Here is a 20,548-nt window from a genome sequence, read left to right as displayed (position 1 = left end):
CACGAGCTAAGGATGTATTACTCTCGCCTTTATTTTTCACACAATCTAGAAACCAAGGACAAAGCAAACAATGTCGACATAAAAAATATAACTCATTATCTATAAAAAATACACGAGTCACTTCTCTTATTATCTCGTATTTTTTAGCTGAGACCTATATATATTATAATTTTAATTTTAACAAATTTGGATACATTTTTTTTACTCTGAGAAAGAAAAAAAATATTTATTATCGCCTCTATAAATTTTTTAAAATATTTATATTTCTTATTTTCTAATGGGATAGTTATTTTACGATTTAACTAATTTCTATAAATTAACTCCTAACTAACAATAACTAAAACATAATAAATAGAAAGTAAATTAATAAAAATGATAATTTTACAATAAAAAAATAAATTTTATATAAAAATAAATATTTATTATTTTTTGTTATCCATATTAATAATTCATGTTTCCGAATTCCAATACAATCTCTTCGCGACTTCCAAGAAACAAAAAAAGAAAATGTAAATAACAACAGCCAGTCAGAAAATGACAACAAGGCATATGGAAAAATAAAAAATTATTTGTTTAATGATATCATCTGACAAATCAATGACGTGGCTGATCTGTACACTTCTACGCTACGCTCTAAGCGAGCGTGAACACACGTTCCTAGTTTTTAAGAATTTCGAACAGATAATTAAAATTCAGACTAATTTTTTAATTATAAACGATTTCATTTGCATTTGGTGTATTTATGGAATTTTTAATTATTAATATAATAATTAAGAATATTTTTTAAAATTATTATGAAAAATTAAGAATATTTGACTTTTATAATAATTAGCTATGTTTTGTGGCTTGTGAATATTTGATATTTAAGTTTTATAAGATTTCAGATATTAATAAAATATATAATATACCATGGATAAATAAGATTTTTTTAAATAATTAAAAAAAATAACCTGAGAATCTATCCCAAAAAATATAGGATTGGGTTGAGTTGGATTATGAACTTTGCTCCAATTGTTTGAATGACCAACCCAATCAACCCAGATTTTTACAATCCAACTCAGTCTGTATCCTTATATTTTTTCAATTGGATTATGAACTTTGCTCCAATTGTTTGAATGACCAACCCAATCAACCCAGATTTTTACAATCCAACTCAGTCTGTATCCTTATATTTTTTCAATGACGATGATCTTTGTAAGACGAAGACGACTCTCCACAATGGTACGATGATCTTTGTAAGACGAAGACGACTCTCCACAATGGTATGATATTGTCCACTTTGAGCATAAGCTCTCATGGCTTTGCTTTGGGCTTCCCCAAAATGCCTCATACCAATGGAGTTAGTATTCCTCACTTATAAACCCATGATCATTCCCTAAATTAGCCGATGTGGGACTTCCATCATCCAACACCTCCCCTTAATCGAGGCTCGACTCCTTTGGAGTCTTAGTCATTTTTTACTGCCTTCGAGAAAGCTTGGCTCATTTGTTGGATGATGGAAGTCCCACGTCGGCTAATTTAGGGAATGATCATAGGTTTATAAGTGAGGAATACTAACTCCATTGGTATGAGGCATTTTGGGGAAGCTCAAAGCAAAGCCATGAGAGCTTATGCTCAAAGTGGATAATATCATACCATTGTGGAGAGTCGTGTTCGTCTAACATGGTATCAGAGCCATGCCCTAAACTTAGTCGTGCCAATAGATTGGTAAATCCTCACATTCTCAAATATCGAACAAAGAACTCCTAAAGAAACTCGGCTTTCAAAAGTTGAAAAAGTGTGAAAATAAATGAACCTGTCAATCATTTTTAAATTAAAAGTTGAAATATATATTAGATTATTTTAACATTTAATTTGAGATAAATGAGGAGCGTGTTTACACGCTCTGTTCAAACGCGTGTTGTTTATTTGAAGATTTGGGATCGTGGCGTAGGACAATCAATGCAGTTCTTAAACTTATTATTCATTGGTTCTTAAATTTACATATTCCATTTCGTAGTTTGAAAGTTTCGTTTCAAAAGAAACAAACGCCATTTCCATGATCGAAAGCTAAGCTAAGCTAAGCGCCTTTCTTCTGAATCTGAAATACGTGACAAAACTCCGTTGGTTCTCCCTCGAATTCTTCGTGTTTTGTTGCAGAAAAGAATATCCAATCTGTATTTTGGGAGACTGTATTGCTTTCTGTACTGAGAAATGGCTAGCAATGTTAAGGGAAGAACGACTTTGGAGGTTGGAGCTGATGGAGTCGCTCTTATCACGATCATTAATCCTCCAGTCAACTCACTTTCTTTTGATGGTATGATTTTCTGTTATTCATACTCGCCTTCTATGCGGTGTGATTTTACTCGATTCATCTATTTTGATCTCTAGTATGATCACTGTCTTCTTCTTGTGTTGAATTCGTTTTTGATAGATTTCGTGATTCCAACGTTTCTTCCATATCATTTTTTTCAATGAATCACTTGAATTTACATAAATGAACGAAGAGCTGCGTATATTATGATTATCATCTTATTTCGATTTAAAACGGTTCAATCACATGACAAATTGGCAATGGCTGATTCGACAGAGCCGTAGGTTCAATAATTACACTTATCTGTGTTACGAGTGTTGTTTTAATTGAGAATGGCTAATTTCTGTGCATGAATAACAATTGGAAAGAATTTGGGATTAGTTGTAAAAAACTGCGTTCGATTGCTACAACTATGAATTATACGACGACTTCACTTGCTTGAGATTTATGATTTGGGGACTTCGTATTAATTCTTGGGAAATTGTAGACTGACATCTGGCTCTTTGTTGTTCTTCTTCTTATTGATGTATTTATCTGTACTAAGAGCATTACTCATCTTTCTTTGTAATTTAGTATTATTCAGCTTGAAAGAGAGTTATGAACAGGCTTTGCAAAGAGAAGATGTGAAGGCAATTGTTGTTACAGGTTAGCGTGAAACAATTTTCATACGTCATTGAAAGGGAGTTATCAGTGTTAAACCTAAAATAGATCATAACTGTATATACTAAAATAGTCTAAGATTTACTAGTTTATGATTTGAAGGGTTTGTTACCAAATCTATGATTTTATGGTTTGTTACCAAATCATAGATTTGGAATGTAATCTTCATTATACGCATCTATAAATACATGAGGTCGTGACCCATATAGGTCATCGTGCCATTCAATCTAACATGGTATCAGAGCCAAGGTTTATTTTTTAAACTCCTCGCCATGTCTTCTTCCTCCTCTCCATCCACCATCTCCAACACCGTCTCAACTACCATGGCGACTTTTGGCCTTAAACAATATCCAATCCCTCTACACCATGTTGTCACAATTCGTCTAACCAAAAACAACTTCATCATATGGCGTGCCCAGCTCCTCCCCTACCTACGGAGTACGAAGCTTATGGGCTACCTCGATGGCACCAATGTTGCACCTGCCAAGCTGATCCCTTCCTCAACTGCTGCTGGTGCTGAGCTGGTCTCTAATCCGGCCTATAATCAGTGGTATGATCAGGATCAACAAGTCCTTAGCGGCCTTCTCTCCTCCATGTCTGAGGAGATTCTTCATGATGTGGTTGCCGCTACTACGTCCAAGGAGGCGTGGGATACCCTGCAGCGGATGTTTTCATCGTCAACTCGTGCTCGCACTACTCAGATTCGTGTTGAGCTTGCCACGTCCAAGAAACGAGATCAATCTGCTGCAAATTATTTTTGCAAGATCAAAGGGCTAGCCACCGAGCTGGCCGCCGCCGGCTCTGCCTTGCAGGATGATGATGTGATCGCGTATCTTCTCGCTGGTCTTGGCCCTGACTATGATCCCTTCGTCACCTCAATGACTACCAAGAGTGAAGCCCTCACCCTTGATGATGTGTTTGCACATCTAATGACGTATGAAGCTCGCCAACTACAACACCAGGCTGAACTTCAGTTAAATCTTGGATCTTCTGCCAATTATGCTAGTCGTGGTGGTCAGCAGAAGAATCGTGGGCGTAGGGATCGCGGTCGTGGTCGTTCTCAAGGTTATGCACCCTCTCGTCCTGCTGGTGATCGTCGTGGCCCTTCTGCTCGTCCTTCCTGCCAGATCTGCGGCAAAGTGGGGCATACTGCTATCCGCTGCTGGCATAGGATGGATGAGTCCTATCAAGATGAACCTTCTTCTGCTCCTCCTACGGCACTGGCGGCTACTTCCTCTTACAAGATTGACCCAAATTGGTACAGCGACACAGGCGCTACGGACCATATCACCAGTGACCTGGATCGTCTCGCTGTGCGTGAACGTTATCATGGAGGTGAACAAGTTCAAGTCGGCAATGGAGCAGGTTTGCGTGTTTTGCATACTGGTCATTCTCTAATTAATACTGCTACTCGTCCTCTTGCGTTGCGTAATATTTTGCATGTGCCTGAAATTTCCAAACATCTTCTTTCTGTTCATAAATTTTCTCGTGATAATGACGTATTTTTTGAATTCCATCCTTGGCATTTTTCTATAAAGGATCGACAGTCGAGGAAAAGTCTCCTAAATGGGAGGTGTGAATCTGGTCTTTATCCTATTAAGCCATCCGATGTCGATAATCTCAAGCACGCCTTGGTGAGCAGATCTACTACTCACGCCCAATGGCATGCTCGTCTTGGACATCCTTCATCTCAAGTAATAAAATCCATTTTGCGTCTAAATAATATTTCGTGTGCTAGTGAGTCATCTTTGTCAGTTTGTAATGCGTGTCAGTTAGCAAAGAGTCATCGATTACCATATACTAGTTTTTCCCATAGGTCTTCGTCACCTTTGGAACTTATTTTTTCGGATGTTTGGGGCCCTGCACCTCCATCTGTTGGGGGTTTTAAATATTATATTAGTTTCATTGATGATTTCAGTAAATTTTCGTGGATCTATTTGATGCATGATCGTACAGAAGCTCCTCGTATATTTTTGCAATTCCAAGCTCATGTTGAGCGCCTCCTAGATACTAAAATCAAGTGGGTTCAATCTGATTGGGGTGGGGAATATCAGAAAATTCACAACACATTTTTTCGTTCCCTTGGAATTGGTCATCGTGTTTCGTGCCCTCACACACATCAACAAAATGGGTCTGCTGAACGCAAGCATCGTCATATTGTTGAAACTGGCCTAGCCCTTCTAGCTCATGCTCATGTACCTATTAAATTTTGGGACGACGCGTTTCTTACAGCCACATATCTCATCAATCGTCTTCCTACTCGTGTCATCGATAAAAAATGCCCCTTAGAGCTTCTTTTTCATACCCCACCAAATTACTCCTTATTAAAAATTTTTGGGTGTGCTTGTTGGCCTCATCTTCGTCCTTATAACAAACAAAAGCTCTCTTTTCGATCAAAGGAATGTGTCTTTCTAGGCTACAGTTCTTCACATAAAGGGTATAAGTGTCTTGACACCGATTCTGGTCGTGTCTATATGTCTAGAGATGTCATATTTGATGAAAATGTTTTTCCATTCAAGAGAGCCTCACCTAATTCTTCCCCAATCATGCAGTCGACGCATAATGCCCCTGATTTGTGCACCTTGCATTTGGGTAATAGCAGTACTAATTTGGAGAATGATCACATGCATATGTCTGGGCCTACTAACTCTTTGGATGCAGAAAATTTGGTGTCTACATCAGCTTCGGAATTGCCGCAACAATCCTCCGCGTCGCTGCCATTCGAATCGGCGTTGGTTGTTCCGCCAATGATTGAGGCATCGGCTTCTCCGCCAGCAGATGATATTGCGCAATGCCCGGTCGAATCCTCGGCCGTTGGTCAACCAACTGCTGTAGCATCGGTTGCTCCCCTCGCAACGGCTGATACGGCCGTCCCCTCAAATGTGGATTCTGCACCTACTACTCATCCGTATGGTACTCGATTGAAGCACAATATCAAGAAACCCAAGGTGCGTACAGATGGAACAGTAACATATCTTGTAGCTCGGTCTTCTGCCTCTGAACCTACTTCACATATTACTGCTATGGAGCATCCCCTCTGGCGTCAGGCAATGAATGATGAATTTCAGGCACTTCAAAAAAATAAGACATGGCACTTAGTTCCTCCTCGTGCTGGTCTTAACGTTATTGATTGCAAATGGGTTTTCAAACTCAAACAAAAGCCAGATGGCTCTATTGATCGCTACAAAGCACGCCTGGTTGCTAAAGGTTTTAAACAGCAGTATGGCGTCGATTATGATGATACCTTTAGTCCAGTTGTTAAGCCCACTACCATTCGGCTCTTATTATCTCTTGCTATTTCTCGTGGTTGGGCTATTCGGCAGATTGATATTCAAAATGCTTTTCTTCATGGCCTTCTTAATGAAGATGTTTATATGAAGCAGCCCCCTGGATTTGTGGATTCTCAACACCCTGGTTATCTCTGCAAGCTGGATAAGTCGCTTTATGGCCTTAAACAAGCTCCGCGTGCCTGGTTTTCTCGCCTTAGCTCCAAACTATTACAGCTGGATTTTACACCTTCAAAGGCTGATGTCTCTCTTTTTATTTTTAACAAAACGGGCATTCAGATGTATATTCTCATCTACGTTGATGATATTATTATCATCAGCTCATCTTCTACGGCTACTGAGAAACTTCTTACACAGCTTCAGGATGATTTTGCCGTCAAGGATCTTGGTATTTTGAGTTATTTTCTTGGGATTGAGGTCCGCCATACTTCTAGTGGACTTATTCTGACACAACATAAATACATTCGAGATTTATTAGCCAGAACCAATATGCTCACCTCCAAAGGTGTGCCCACACCTATGCTTCCCAGTGAGAAGTTGTTATTGAATGGTGGTGAAAAGCTCTCACCTGAGGATACTACTCGCTATCGAAGTGTCGTTGGTGCTCTCCAATATTTGTCTCTGACACGTCCTGATATATCCTTCTGTGTCAACAGAGTGTGTCAGTTCATGTCCTCTCCGACTTCTATACATTGGGCGGCAGTCAAACGAATTCTCCGTTATCTACATGACACTATTGATATGGGTTTGTGTCTTACAAAGTCCAGCACTGATTTGTTGAGTGCCTTTTCAGATGCTGATTGGGCTGGGAATCCTGATGATCGTCGAAGCACTGGAGGCTATGTGATCTTCTTTGGTGGCAATCTTATCTCTTGGAGTTCGAGGAAACAATCGACAGTTTCTCGTTCTAGTACGGAAGCCGAATATAAGGCGGTTGCTGATGCCACTGCCGAATTAATTTGGATCCAAGTTCTCTTGCGTGAGCTCGGGATCTCGCAAGCGCGAGCGCCTAGCCTATGGTGTGACAACATTGGTGCCACCTACCTATCCGCCAATCCAATCTTTCATCGACGGACGAAGCATGTTGAGGTTGATTATCACTTCGTTCGTGAACGAGTATCGACTCGTCAGCTTGATGTTCGACTCATATCTTCCAAGGATCAGCTCGCCGATATCATGACAAAGCCACTGCCAGCTCCTTCTTTTAGCTATTTTAGGCGCAATCTGAACTTAGTAGTACATCGTCCAGATTGAGGGGGGGTGTTAAACCTAAAATAGATCATAACTGTATATACTAAAATAGTCTAAGATTTACTAGTTTATGATTTGAAGGGTTTGTTACCAAATCTATGATTTTATGGTTTGTTACCAAATCATAGATTTGGAATGTAATCTTCATTATACGCATCTATAAATACATGAGGTCGTGACCCATATAGGTCATCGTGCCATTCAATCTAACAATCAGAAATGTTAGAGATGTTCTAAGCCTTTACATCATTGGAGCAGGTGCCAGGGGAAAGTTCTCTGGTGGCTTTGATATAACAGCCTTCGGTGGACTGCAAGGTGGAAAGGGTGGGTTTAGATGTCTGTCTCCCATTGTCTCAGAATTTACTCTAAAAACTTTTGTTGACATCTTTTTAATGGATTTTTAGCGGTGGAACCACGGCCTGGCTACATTTCCGTGGATGTGATCACTGACATATTCGAAGGTATATTTCCACTCAGTTTGTTTAATTTACTCTCATCTTCCAACTTTCTTGGAGAGCGAGCGAGAGAGAAACAGTATTTAATTGTTAGTTATGTTTTTCAGCTGCTAGAAAGCCAGCCGTTGCTGCAGTTGATGGACTTGCTTTGGGTGGAGGGTTAGAGGTGGCAATGGTATGTCTGGTTACATCTCTTAGACTCTTAAATTTTTGAAAAAAAATCGTTTATGATTTTGGGTTTTTAGGCATGCCATGCACGAGTTTCAACCAAAACTGCACAGTTTGGATTACCTGAACTTCAGCTTGGATTAATTCCTGGTTTTGGAGGTATGTCTGTGTCACTGTTTCTTGGTAGTTCTTTTTCTTGTTTTTATTTCTCCTAGTTGATTATCTAAGCCGTTGTCATGTATATCCACCCAAACGAACTTTACTTTAAGGTGTGGGCAGTTGTGATCTTATCAGTCTACCTAGTTGTACTTCACCTTGAAAATGAAGGATTAACAAATTACAGTTTGTGTTCTCAGTTGGATCCTGTTGATAGGATAGTACACAATGTTCTTCGTAATGTTTAGTGGATGAATAGAATAGATCCTTTAGTAACGACTTAATATTTGCATGAGCTGAAAAGAATTTGAATATTATATAATGAAAACAACAGGAGCCGACTGTTTTGAAACCTTCTACGATTTTCTTTTGCCCTTTTAATCTCAAGCTTCTATATTAATCAGGAACACAGCGACTTCCTCGTCTTGTTGGTCTTTCAAAGGCTTTAGAAATGATGCTGGTGAGATTAGTAGCTCATGCTTTGGATTTTTGACACCTTGCTGTAGAATAGCTTCATTAGCCATATACATATCTTCTGCTTATTTCTCTACCTGTCACTTTCAACACGTCCATACTTGTTTATGCTTAAATAGACTTCCAAGCCAGTCAAAGGAGAAGAAGCTTTTTCTCTGGGACTTGTGGATGCTATAGTCCCTTCTGAAGAGTTGATCAGCACTGCACGCAAATGGGCACTGGATATCTCAGAGCGGAGGAAACCATGGATTATCAGTCTTCACAGGACCGATAAGTTAGAGTTGTTGGATGATGGAAGTCCCACATCGACTAATTTAGGGAATGATCATGGGTTTATAAGTGAGGAATACTAACTCCATTGGTATGAGGCCTTTTGGGGAAACCCAAAGCAAAGCCATGAGAGCTTATACTCAAAGTGGACAATATCATACCATTGTGGAGAGTCGTGTTCGTCTAACATGGTATCAGAGCCATGCCCTAAACTTAGTCGTGCCAATAGATTGATAAATCCTCAAATCCTCAAATATCGAACAAAGAACTCCTAAAGAAAAGGAGCCAAGCCCCTCCTCGAAGGCAGTCAAAAATGACTAAGACTCCAAAGGAGTCGAGCCTCGATTAAGGGGAGGCGCACTTTGTTCGAGGGGAGGTGTTGGATGATGGAAGTCCCACATCGACTAATTTAGGGAATGATCATGGGTTTATAAGTGAGGAATACTAACTCCATTGGTATGAGGCCTTTTGGGGAAACCCAAAGCAAAGCCATGAGAGCTTATACTCAAAGTGGACAATATCATACCATTGTGGAGAGTCGTGTTCGTCTAACAAGAGTCTCTTTGTGATGCTAGAGAAATATTTAAATTTGCTAGAGCTCAGATACGGAAGCAGGCTCCAAATCTCAGACATCCACTAGTTTGCATTGATGTTGTTGAAACGGGTGTAGTCTCGGGTCCCTGTGCTGGACTTCTGAAGGTTTCTGTATTTCTAATGTTGTCATTTTCCATTTTCTATTGAAGAAAAGAGAAACCAAATTAACCTTCCTGAATTTCTTTTTGACGCTTATGGCAGGAGATTGAAGATTTTCAAGTACTTCTACATGCTGATACCAGTAAAAGCTTGATTCATATATTTTTTGCTCAGCGTGGAACAACAAAGGTTTGAGATGAAGATTTACTGAAAAATAAATGATCGGTTGAACTCATTTTTACTTCAGGATTTGAGAAAAAGACACAACCGTTGTTTATACGTTATGAGGTTAGACGTTTGTCTTAATTGTTCATATTGCTTCCTTTTTTCCAAATATAACAGGTACCTGGAGTTACTGATCTTGGGTTGACACCAAGACGTATTAATAAAGTCGCTGTTGTTGGTGGAGGATTAATGGGATCTGGGATAGCTACAGCATTGATTCTTAGCAACTATCCTGTGATTCTTAAAGAAGTAAATGATAAATTTTTGGAGGCTGGTCTTGGCAGAGTCAGAGGTAAGCCAGGAATTTACTACTAATGATTGAATTTTTCAATATTCTTATTTGGTTTGTTTATGGCTTGCTATGTCAACATGTTAGCTAATCTACAAAGTCGAGTCCGCAAGGGGAAAATGACTTCAGAAAAATTTGAAAAAGCTATTTCCCTACTCAAGGGCGTCCTTGACTATGAAAGTTTCAAAGATGTGGATATGGTGATTGAGGTAATTCCCATGTCTTCTTCACGCACAAAAAGTATCAATCATTAATGTCAATTTGGTTGTGCTTGTAACAGGCTGTTATAGAGAACATCTCTCTGAAGCAACAGATTTTGGTTGATCTTGAGAAATATTGCCCTCCACATTGCATACTTGCTTCCAATACTTCCACAATAGATTTAGAGCTGATTGGAGAAAGAACACATTCTCACGATAGAATTGTCGGAGCTCATTTTTTCAGGTTTGCAAATTCATACCTCTCTACCATTCATGATTGTCTTGGCTTAGCCAGTTAGCCATTGAGTTTATGCTTCTGATGCAGTCCAGCACACGTTATGCCACTATTGGAAGTTGTTCGTACTAAAAGGACAGCTCCACAAGTAATTGTTGATTTGGTAGATGTTGGAAAAAAGATAAAGAAAACGCCTGTTGTTGTTGGCAATTGCACTGGTTTTGCTGTCAATAGGATGTTTTTCCCATATACTCAAGCTGCATTGTTACTTGTAGAACATGGAGTAGATCCATATCAGATCGACAGGGCAATTTCTAAGTTTGGAATGCCAATGGGCCCCTTCAGGTTTATAATACATAAAAGAATTTTGTGGTTCAACTCCATGCTTTTTCATTGTCTACCTTCAACTAACTTTGGTTCTTTTCCTTTAGATTGATTGATCTTGTTGGTTTTGGTGTGGCTATAGCAACCGGTGGTCAGTTTGTTCAGAATTTTCCTGATAGAACCTTCAAATCTATGATAATTCCTCTTATGCAAGAGGATAAGAGAGCAGGTAGAGTTTCACCCCTTAAACTTTGACGCTTGCATCTAAGATTCGCTAGCATTGCATGTTAAAATATCATCACTAGCAATAAAGTATGAGCTAATTGTCTATGTATTTTAGGAAATGATTTAGGTACTTTAGGAATATAGATACTTAATTATTTTAGAAAAATTATTTAGGTATTTTAGGAATAAATTGTTTAGATTCTGCTATAAATACCCTCTACCCCACCAATGTTTTTATTAGTTTCTATAGAGTCTCTTGTAATCTCTTCTCGATTGGTGTTCATAAAGAGTGCGAATGTTTCCCATAAAGAATTGTGTTGAACTTTGTACTTCCCGAAGATATTTTATTAATGATTCTGTTAGGTATCTTCATTTAACTGGAAGTATAGCAAGGTTGCCAAAAGCAGCCTACCATTACTGCTCAGTCTATTCGAGAGGGCTGACTAACGTTAATGATTGGGATCTTTTGGAATCATGTTCCTTTAGACATGGACACTTCTTTAAAAAGTAACTTGGTCATGGTATAAATTTCAGGTGAAACAACTCAGAAAGGTTTTTATGTCTATGACAAGAACCGCAAGTCCAAGCCAGATCCGGAGTTAAAGAAGTATATTGAAAAGGCTAGGAGCATGTCTGGCATTTCTGTAGACCCTAAGGTCTCGCTCTCTCTCTCTCTGTTTGTGTGTAGTTTGCTTGATATACATACCAAAATTACACCTGAAAAGTGTTTACTTCTGCCATTAGAAAGCTCTATGTAACGATTTATTGTTGAACTATTGCACATCCTTTTGTGTGATCGTATGAGTGCAGCTGGCAAAGTTATCAGAGAAGGACATCATCGAGATGATATTCTTCCCTGTGGTGAATGAAGCGTGCCGTGTACTCGCCGAAGGTATAGCAGTGAAAGCAGCCGACTTGGACATTGCTGGTGTAATGGGCATGGGTTTTCCACCTTACAGGTTGGTTTCATTTAGTTCCGAGTGATAATTTAACATATATATTATATTTGATCGTTTATTATAGGTAAATATATAGATATTTGACTTTTATTACGATTTATCATAGTATAATATTGGACCTTTATTATAGGCAAATATATAGATATTTGACTTTTATTACGATTTACCATAGTATAATATTGGACCTTTTATTATAGACAAATATCTTAAATTCATTGATTGCTCTTTCCATTTATTATTGTTTCTATATATTTTGTAATTTATTTGATTATTATAATTATTAAATTAGTTTAGCAGATATTCTCAAGTTAATTTAGTAGACCTTAATGAATTACTATTGATGATCACAGGGGAGGAGTGATGTTTTGGGCTGATTCTCTTGGATCAAAATACATCTATTCAAGATTGGAGGAATGGTCAAAACTGTATGGTGGATTCTTTAAGCCTTGTGCTTACTTGGCTGAACGAGCTGCTCAGGGCGCAACCTTGGTGAGTTATCTTAACCACTACTCAGCCCTAAATGACATATCTTTTATACTCTAACACGACGAATCTATGAATGGAAATAATGACAATTATAAAAAAGTTATGAAAAATGAAAAAAAAAAATTAGTGAAAGAAAGTGTTTAAACATAGATTGGTAAGAGAGATTGTTTGCATTGTGAGATGGTGTAGAAAGAGAGCAGTTGGTGAGAAATTACATAGAGAAGCTAGTGAGTGTGTAGAGAGAAGGTAGTAAAAGAATGTGTGAAGAGATACTTATTAGAGTTTTTCGTTTTTTTTTTTTTTTTTGGACGATGAGTGGAGATATGGAGATTTGAACTAGTCCAAGTCCACCGCCAGTAGATACTATCTTTTTTGGGCTTTCCTTTCGAGCTTCCCCTCAAGATTTTTAAAACGCGTCTGCTAGGGAGAGATTTCCACACTCTTATAAAGAATGTTTCGTTCTCCTCTCCAACCAATCCTTTTTAGACTTTTCTTTCGAGCTTCCCCTCAAGGTTTTTAAAACGCATCTGCTAAGGAGAAGGTTTCCACCAAAGAATCATTCATTCTCCCCTCTAACTGATGTGGGATCTCACAACCCATCTCCTTCCGAGGTTCGGTGCTTAGTTCTCTTTTCTAACCGATATAGGATCTCTCGATCGATCTCAATAGAGGTAATATATGTCAATTATCGTTGAGTTATGCTGACTTTAACGAAAGAAGATAAGTTATTGGGTAGTAATTAGGAAAAATAAGTGAGTTCAACTCAAAAGTGCTTCTAGATTGAAGTTAACCATCAACATTTAACTAATTAAAAATATAATTTTATCAGTTAAAAACACTCTCAACTAACCATGCCAACTATTTAATCAAATATCGATTATTACTTGATCAGTTAGAACTCTACTTGTACATGGAACTAATCACTCCTTTAGAATGAAAAGGGTCCTCAAATATATTTGATAAACACGAACCTCCTTTTATGTCCATGTGCATTGACATGTGTTATAGGGTATAGTACCAAATATCAATGACAGTTCTCACAATAGCATATAAGACAATTGAAAATTTTATTATTTACATTTTTCTTAGTGGGTAGACTACTAATCTTTTGATTAAGAGCATGGGTCATAATTGGTTGAATTATATTGAAGTTGACTATTTGTTGTATCACATTTTGCAGAGTTCTCCTTCGAGTGTCTCAAAATCTCGTTTATAAGAAGATTTATCGAACGAAAAAGCTTTGAATAAAATCATAAAGATGCCCAATAGTACTTGCTTTGGGTTTATCCATTGTGTATGTGAGGAACTCATAATTAAGGGGCCCTTAGAATGACATGACAAACAGGTATGAATCAAACTTCTACGTATCAATAATAATCAATTAAAAAGAAAACAGAAATTTATGTTTTTGTTTTTGGATTCTTTTGAAAGTTCTTCATTTGTCTTAATGTCTTGGATGCGCATGTTAGCACGTCTTAATTTCTTTTTTCTTTTTTCTTTTCCTTATTTTTTGTTTCCTTTTTTGGGGCAGAAAGTTGTGGTCCTCTCTTATTAGATGTTTTTTAATTTGAATTTTAAAGGTCCTGATGGTTTTATTTTTAAAAATTGTCCGTGTTGGCCTATTTCATTCGTTTGTTTTTATCCAGTTTGATAAAAATAGTTTTTCCCCCATTTTAGGACGCAAGTTTGTAAATAGTTATATTTTTTTTATTATTATTTGCATTATTAGTGGTACGAACCAAGATAAATGTTGCAATTTCAAAAGTAAATTTTGTTAGACAAATATGACTTTCCACAATGATATGATATTGTTTCCTCTCCACAATAGTGTGATATTGTCCACTTTGAACATGAGCTCTCATGACTTTGCTTTGAGCTTGTTTAAAAGGCCTCATAACAATAGAGAGACATAAGCTCTCATGATTTTGTTTTAAGCTTCTCCAAAAGGCCTCGTAACAAAGGAGAGGCATAAGCACTCATGTCTTTGCGTAACAAAGGAGAGGCATAAGCACTCATGTCTTTGCGTAACAAAGGAGAGGCATAAGCACTCATGTCTTTGCGTAACAATGGAGAGGCATAAGCACTCATGGCTTTGCTTCAGGTAACCAAAAGGCCTCGTAACAATGGAGAGATATAAGCTCATGGGTTTATTTTGAGTTTTCTCAAAATGCCTCATACATGGAGAACATAAGCTTTCATGGCTTTGCTTTAGGCTTTCCTAAAAGGCCTCGTACCAATAGAAAGGCTTAAGCTCTCATGGCTTTACTTTTGAAGAAGAGTCATTCATGGTTTTGGTTTTGAAAGACTTCATGCAAATGGAGAGAATATTATTTAATTATAAACTCCATTAAAATTAGGTGGGACTAAGAAACAATTACATAACTTGTCAGAATCAAGAATCAATTGGATTAAATCGAGATAGATTTGATTGAAGATCTCAAATTAAATTCAGGTAGGATCTATTATTATTATCATCATTATTTTGTTTGAAAAACAATAGAGTTAGCATTATAAATATATATATATATATATATATAATAATAATGAAAAAGGTGAAAAAATAAAAGTAGAGCACCCACACCCAAATGACAAATGAATGACATTCCCAACATTAAATTATGGAGTTCACAATTCATATTTTTCACAGCAGCTTTGTTTAGTTTGTTTTCTTTCTCTCAACTCAGTCATGTCTCCATCCTCAACTCCTCTGATTGCAATAATAGCCCTACCCCCGTCCTCCCTTCCCCCTTTCTGACATTTCCCCTTTTCCTTATTTGCTTTTCAGTCCCTCCACTTCTTTCTATTTCCATGCAACCCCCCCTCCCTCCCCAATCCCTCTGACATTTCCCCCTTTTCCTTATTTGCTTTTCAGTCCCTCCATTCCTTTTCTTTTTCCATGCAACCCTCCCCAATCCCCATAATTTCCCCACTTCGTACCCCTTTCTGACATTTCCCTTTTCCTTATTTGCTTTTCAGTCCCTCCACTTCTTTTCTATTTCAATGCAACCCCTCCCCCCCTTCTGACATTTCCCTTTTCCTTAATTGCTTTTCAGTCCCTCCACTTCCTTTCTATTTCCATGCAACCCCTCCCCCCTTCTGACATTTCCCTTTTAATTATTTGCTTTTCAGTCCCTCCACTTCTTTTCCATTTCCATGCAACCCCCCAATCCCCATAATTTCCCACTTCTGCCCCTCTGTGAAATAAGTTGCTAGAGTCACAGCTAAGAGCTATCCTATATTCTGAAATCTGACCCCCCCCCCCCCCCACCCCAACCCTGTAGCTCCGTATAAGAACCAGCTATCCTTCCATGTCTGTCACCTTCTCTTTTCCTCACAGTCATGCTAGAACTAGAGGGCATATTATTTAGCCCATGAATTTTGGCTAAATTACAAAACACTCCTTCATTTAAAAAATAATAATCTCAAATGTCAATAATAATTTTGGAAAAAATTGGTGTTTTTTTTTTTTTTTTTTATATATATAAATAAACACGAATTTGTGACAAAATGGGTTATTATTTTTTTGGGGGGTTTGGTTTGTTTGGTTGTCTAATTATATTTGACTTCACAGTTAAAACTAGCTGTCTATTCCATTATCATGCACGTGCCCACATGTGATTATTTGGGGAAATTCTACTGTTCTTTATTCATGAAAAAAAAAAAAAAAAAAACAGAAAACGTTACATTCAGAATTGACAAGTTACAAATTTGATATTACATAGACAAAATAGACAAAGCAAATTTCATTTTATGTTTTCATTCGATCCAAACTTTCATCCCTCTCTTTCATTTATCTTTTTTAAGTTTGTACTGTGAGAAGTGGGGAAATCCACTGTGCTTTAATCTAAACGCACCTGGTTTTTGGTAAGGCGCCTTATGATTCCCGTGGATCTTCAGCCACTCATCAAACTGCATTGGAGAAAGTGATTAATTAATGGCACAGAATAATGGAAGTTGAAATCACTGTAGAAATGGGTGTTTTGATCGGAAAAAATGGCGATGTGATTTGATTTTGACTGACTGTTGTACTCACCGGAAAAAAGAGTAACAGAGAAGCGGTGGATGTTTTCGTTTTAGCTTCTCACGGCTAACAATGATGGAATAGCGTTCAAATCCGGTGTTGGATTGTTTTCTGCTGCTTGTCTGATTATTGACCGTTTTCGATCCTTTGAATTTGATGGCTTGAAAGCTCTCATCGGACTTGCAAATGCCCACGCCCAGGTCCTGCTCCGGCCGCCGCTTACGATCGGCCCTGCTGCCGCTGCTCTTGCCGGAGTTGGTTTACGGCTGAGTTCGTGGGCGGAGGATGAAACTAAGTAGGAGGAGGAAGATGAAGAGGAGGAGGAAGAAGTCATCATGAATCCACTGAATAAACCGCCGCATTTTACTCTTTCTTTGATACAGTGGTGGTCGACTCCGGCGGCGTTGCGGTGGCTAGGGTTTCCAACGGTGGAGCCCTTCGACGACTTGCTTTCTCTCTGAGACTCGACTCGACGGAGCGTGCAGTCTCCGAAACCAGTAGAGATTCTCTCGAAAATATCGCCGGAAAAGCTCCGGCTACCGCACCCGACGGATCTGGATCTCGAAACCTTCCGTTCAAACGACGTCGTATGGCTGTTAGGACTCTCGTCTTCCTCTAAAATGACGCCGTTTGCCGCCAGATTACCACCATTGCCCTTGTTGCTATTCTCCACTTCCCTCGCCGCAAGTGTTTTGGATGACGACGGCGCGTGGTGGTAGATAAATGACCAAAACCCCCCTCTCTTCCTAGGGCTAAAATCGCCGCCGCCGTCGTCGCCATCAACGAGAAACTGCCCTCTCCTCGGCGCCGTCGTAGACTTGCTCCTCTTGAAAACGACGTCGTTCATTCGATTACACTCAGCCCCAGCCGTAACCAATTTCTTCTTCTTCTTAGTCAACAAAAAAGGGATCCGGGCCCGCCTCGTATCATTATAATGACAATCAACCCTATTAACTTTGAAATCAACACTTCTCGAAGCAGAGCCGCCTATCGAAATCGCATTCGACGGAGCACCACCACCACCGCCGCCACCTCCGCCGCCAACGACGGCAACAACATTACTCTCAGATCCAACCGACGGAGAAGAAGGAGAAGAAGACGAACCTCGAATAGGTAGCGGGAGAGAAGACGAAACCAGCTTTCCGAGCTTCTCTTGAAGACAGAAGGCGCAGATTCCACCAGGATTACTCCGGTAAGGATGGTCCATACATTGCATTCCGTCAGCCATGTCGTCGTCGAGGCCAACGCCGACCTTGCCGCGGCCGCCTGCCGGAAGCGGAGCTTTGATGGCGTCGATCCTCATCATAGTTGGTGGAATAGAAGCAGATGTAACGTCTCAATGGGAAGTTGCAGAGAGTGGCAGAGAGGAATGGATGATGATGATGAAGAAGAAGAAGACAAATGAAAAATTTCAGACGGAGTAAAAGAAAAGTGAAAAATGCATTGAAGTAAGGGAGAAATGTGGGGATGAAACTGCAAACCAATTCGAGAGATTTCACGGTAGCACGTGGAATACTGACCCTTTTCACTATTTTTTTTTTTCTTTTTTAATATTATATTTATTAATAATAAAATAATTTTTACAATTTAATGCGTCTTTTTTTAAATTGATTTTAATATTAAACGACAATTAATGAAAACTAATTAAATTAATTAATGCATAGGGTTAAAAGTAGACATTACTATAAATTCGAGGGTAAAAATGTAAATTTTTAGACCGAATAAATTAAACAAATAAAAAAAAAATATAAGATTTATGAAAAATTAAACTCAAATTTTGAAATTAAACTATAATATTTTGAAATTTACCGAGCTGAGAATAATGGCTGGCATAGTTGTCTCTCGCATGCAAGGAAATTCTGCTGTTGGATGTCACGGTTCGGGTGCGCCATGATCCTTTCCTCTGAATCAATCATCACTCAGTGAGCTATTTATTGTCGCCAATAGCGCTTCATTTGCACGCCAGCGCCACACCTGGTAGAGCTATCACGCGCGGACAGGTCAAAATCAAACTATACCTTGCTAAATATATATACATATAATTCATAGGTTAAAATATAAATCATACTCGAGAACTATATTTTTTTATTTTTTAAATACTAATATTTTTTTTAGAAGGGGAATAATTGTCATTTATGTTTTTAAACTATTTTTAACGTGTAATTACTTTAAAAATCCATACATAAATAGTCCTTTTCTTACCAGACTCCATTTGTAGCTTCTCGAGAACAGCCCATTTGAGATGCCAACTCCTCATTTCTCCTGTTTTCAATCACGCTCGACTCAAACGTCATAGCTTATTTCAGTTTACTCAATTCCCTTTACGAGTCCACAATGACATTTTCCAGTTCCATTTTTTGTCTCTTCCATTTTGGCTTTATTACGAGTGATTATCTCAATCGTGTGTAGTAAATTCACTGCCTAATGTTGGACCCGATTTAGGTTTACATCGAGTGAGTCTCTCTATTGAGTTAGTATCTCTATATCTTAGCTCTAATCCTGTCTCTCACATGCAGGCCAAATATGTTGAATTAGATTATCATTTCCTCCCGAAACTTGTTCTCAATGGCAAACTTCAGACACAGTATGTACTTTCACATCTTCAAGTTGCTGACATATTCACAAAGTGCTTCTCGACCTCTCTTTAAATTTTTTAGATCCAAGTTTCACGTTCGTTCAAATCCGACGCTCAGTTTTCGAGGGCGTTGAGGATAACTAATAATTTTTAAAAATGACCATTTTAGCCTTGTAATTTATTAAACTAAAATTACATTTTTAGAATTACACAGAACAAACCATTAAAATATAATAAAAAAATACATTAAATAAAAATATGTTTCTGATCTTGACTTGGTCAAAGCAAGTGTTTTATTTTTCTTAAAGAAGTCGACCAAAGCCAAAACGGAAATAATTAAATAACCGCACATTTCTGCCGCGCATCCCATAAAAAAATGCCTACGTGTTCATTTCTCATTGGTTCAATTTTAAATCCAATTTATTATACGGGACCACGCTCTCCAAAGTCCAAACCACTCCACGTGTGATATTAAAAAATTCATTAATATTATTATATTTATGCCGTTGGTTTATAGCAGAGTTATTGTCTAAACTATTTATTATTATAAAACATTAATAAACTTAGTATTATATTTTAAAAAATTAATAAAATTATTATTTTACGTGGTAAACTAAATTCATTTTTGTCAATTATATTAAATATAATATAGTTTAAGTGTATAATAATAGTTATACAAACTTTTAACAATGATGAATTAATCAATAATAATTTTCAATTATTACTTATATTTGAATATAATTTATTAATATATAATGAAATGGATAGAATTTAATAAGTTTATAAATAAAAATTAATTTCTATAATAATTATTTATTATATATATATATATATTTACATTAAATTAATAAAAATATCTTTTAAACAAAAATATTCTCAAATTTTTAAAAATTTTAAAACTTTAAAACATTAAAAATTAGTTTTTTATTTTTATTTTTTTAGAAACTTCATTAATATCATTCTAACTTTTTAAAAATATTAAAAAAATTTAAGGATATTTTTATATTACATTTTTTAAAAATATTTTAAATGATGGACGTCTATATAAATTACAAATCTATTTTTAATTATTAATGGCTTAAATTAATTTTTTTTATAACTCGTCTTTTAAGTGTTTTTTAGTTAATTTTTTAAAATTAATCCAAATATTTAGATAATTATTTGTGGAGGTTAAAGAAAAAAACAAATTTGTTTGGCTAAAATTACTCAATAAGCTATTTTAAATACTTAAAAATATTCATAAAAAATTAAATTCACGGATAAAGATGGGCCGAAAATTGGGCCGGCAAAGAATATTAATCG

General features: G+C 37.3%; 2 protein-coding genes and 1 non-coding gene across 3 annotated transcripts; 2 read left to right on the top strand and 1 right to left on the bottom strand.

The window, feature by feature from the left end:
- The first annotated feature begins 1,979 nt into the window (after positions 1 to 1,979).
- Positions 1,980 to 14,060, top strand: LOC111806496 (glyoxysomal fatty acid beta-oxidation multifunctional protein MFP-a). Its single transcript, XM_087129202.1, has 20 exons — positions 1,980 to 2,296; positions 2,867 to 2,938; positions 7,750 to 7,815; positions 7,896 to 7,952; positions 8,054 to 8,121; positions 8,192 to 8,273; positions 8,675 to 8,730; positions 8,864 to 9,024; position 9,186; positions 9,573 to 9,713; positions 9,810 to 9,896; positions 10,050 to 10,224; positions 10,309 to 10,430; positions 10,502 to 10,665; positions 10,747 to 11,001; positions 11,088 to 11,209; positions 11,740 to 11,861; positions 12,016 to 12,164; positions 12,515 to 12,653; positions 13,831 to 14,060. The coding sequence occupies exons 1-20, from the start codon at positions 2,194 to 2,196 to the stop codon at positions 13,864 to 13,866; spliced, it is 2,178 nt and encodes a 725-aa protein (XP_086985328.1). The 5' UTR covers positions 1,980 to 2,193; the 3' UTR covers positions 13,867 to 14,060.
- Positions 3,757 to 3,896, top strand: LOC147789802 (small nucleolar RNA Z247). The gene has a single exon (XR_015423298.1). It is a non-coding gene; the product is annotated as a small nucleolar RNA Z247 (small nucleolar RNA).
- Positions 14,061 to 16,130: 2,070 nt separating the features above from the next.
- Positions 16,131 to 18,202, bottom strand: LOC111806498 (uncharacterized). Its single transcript, XM_023691841.2, has 2 exons — positions 16,684 to 18,202; positions 16,131 to 16,559 (listed from the first exon to the last, which is right to left on the bottom strand). The coding sequence occupies exon 1, from the start codon at positions 17,975 to 17,977 to the stop codon at positions 16,724 to 16,726; it is 1,254 nt and encodes a 417-aa protein (XP_023547609.2). The 5' UTR covers positions 17,978 to 18,202; the 3' UTR covers positions 16,131 to 16,559; positions 16,684 to 16,723.
- Between the last annotated feature and the right edge of the window lie 2,346 nt (positions 18,203 to 20,548).

Source organism: Cucurbita pepo, chromosome 12, assembly GCF_057944985.1.
Source record: "Cucurbita pepo subsp. pepo isolate OVF chromosome 12, ASM5794498v1, whole genome shotgun sequence".
NCBI lineage: Eukaryota > Viridiplantae > Streptophyta > Magnoliopsida > Cucurbitales > Cucurbitaceae > Cucurbita > Cucurbita pepo.
The sequence above is the reverse complement of the archived record's forward strand: the minus strand, read 5'-3'. Positions and strand labels throughout refer to the sequence as shown.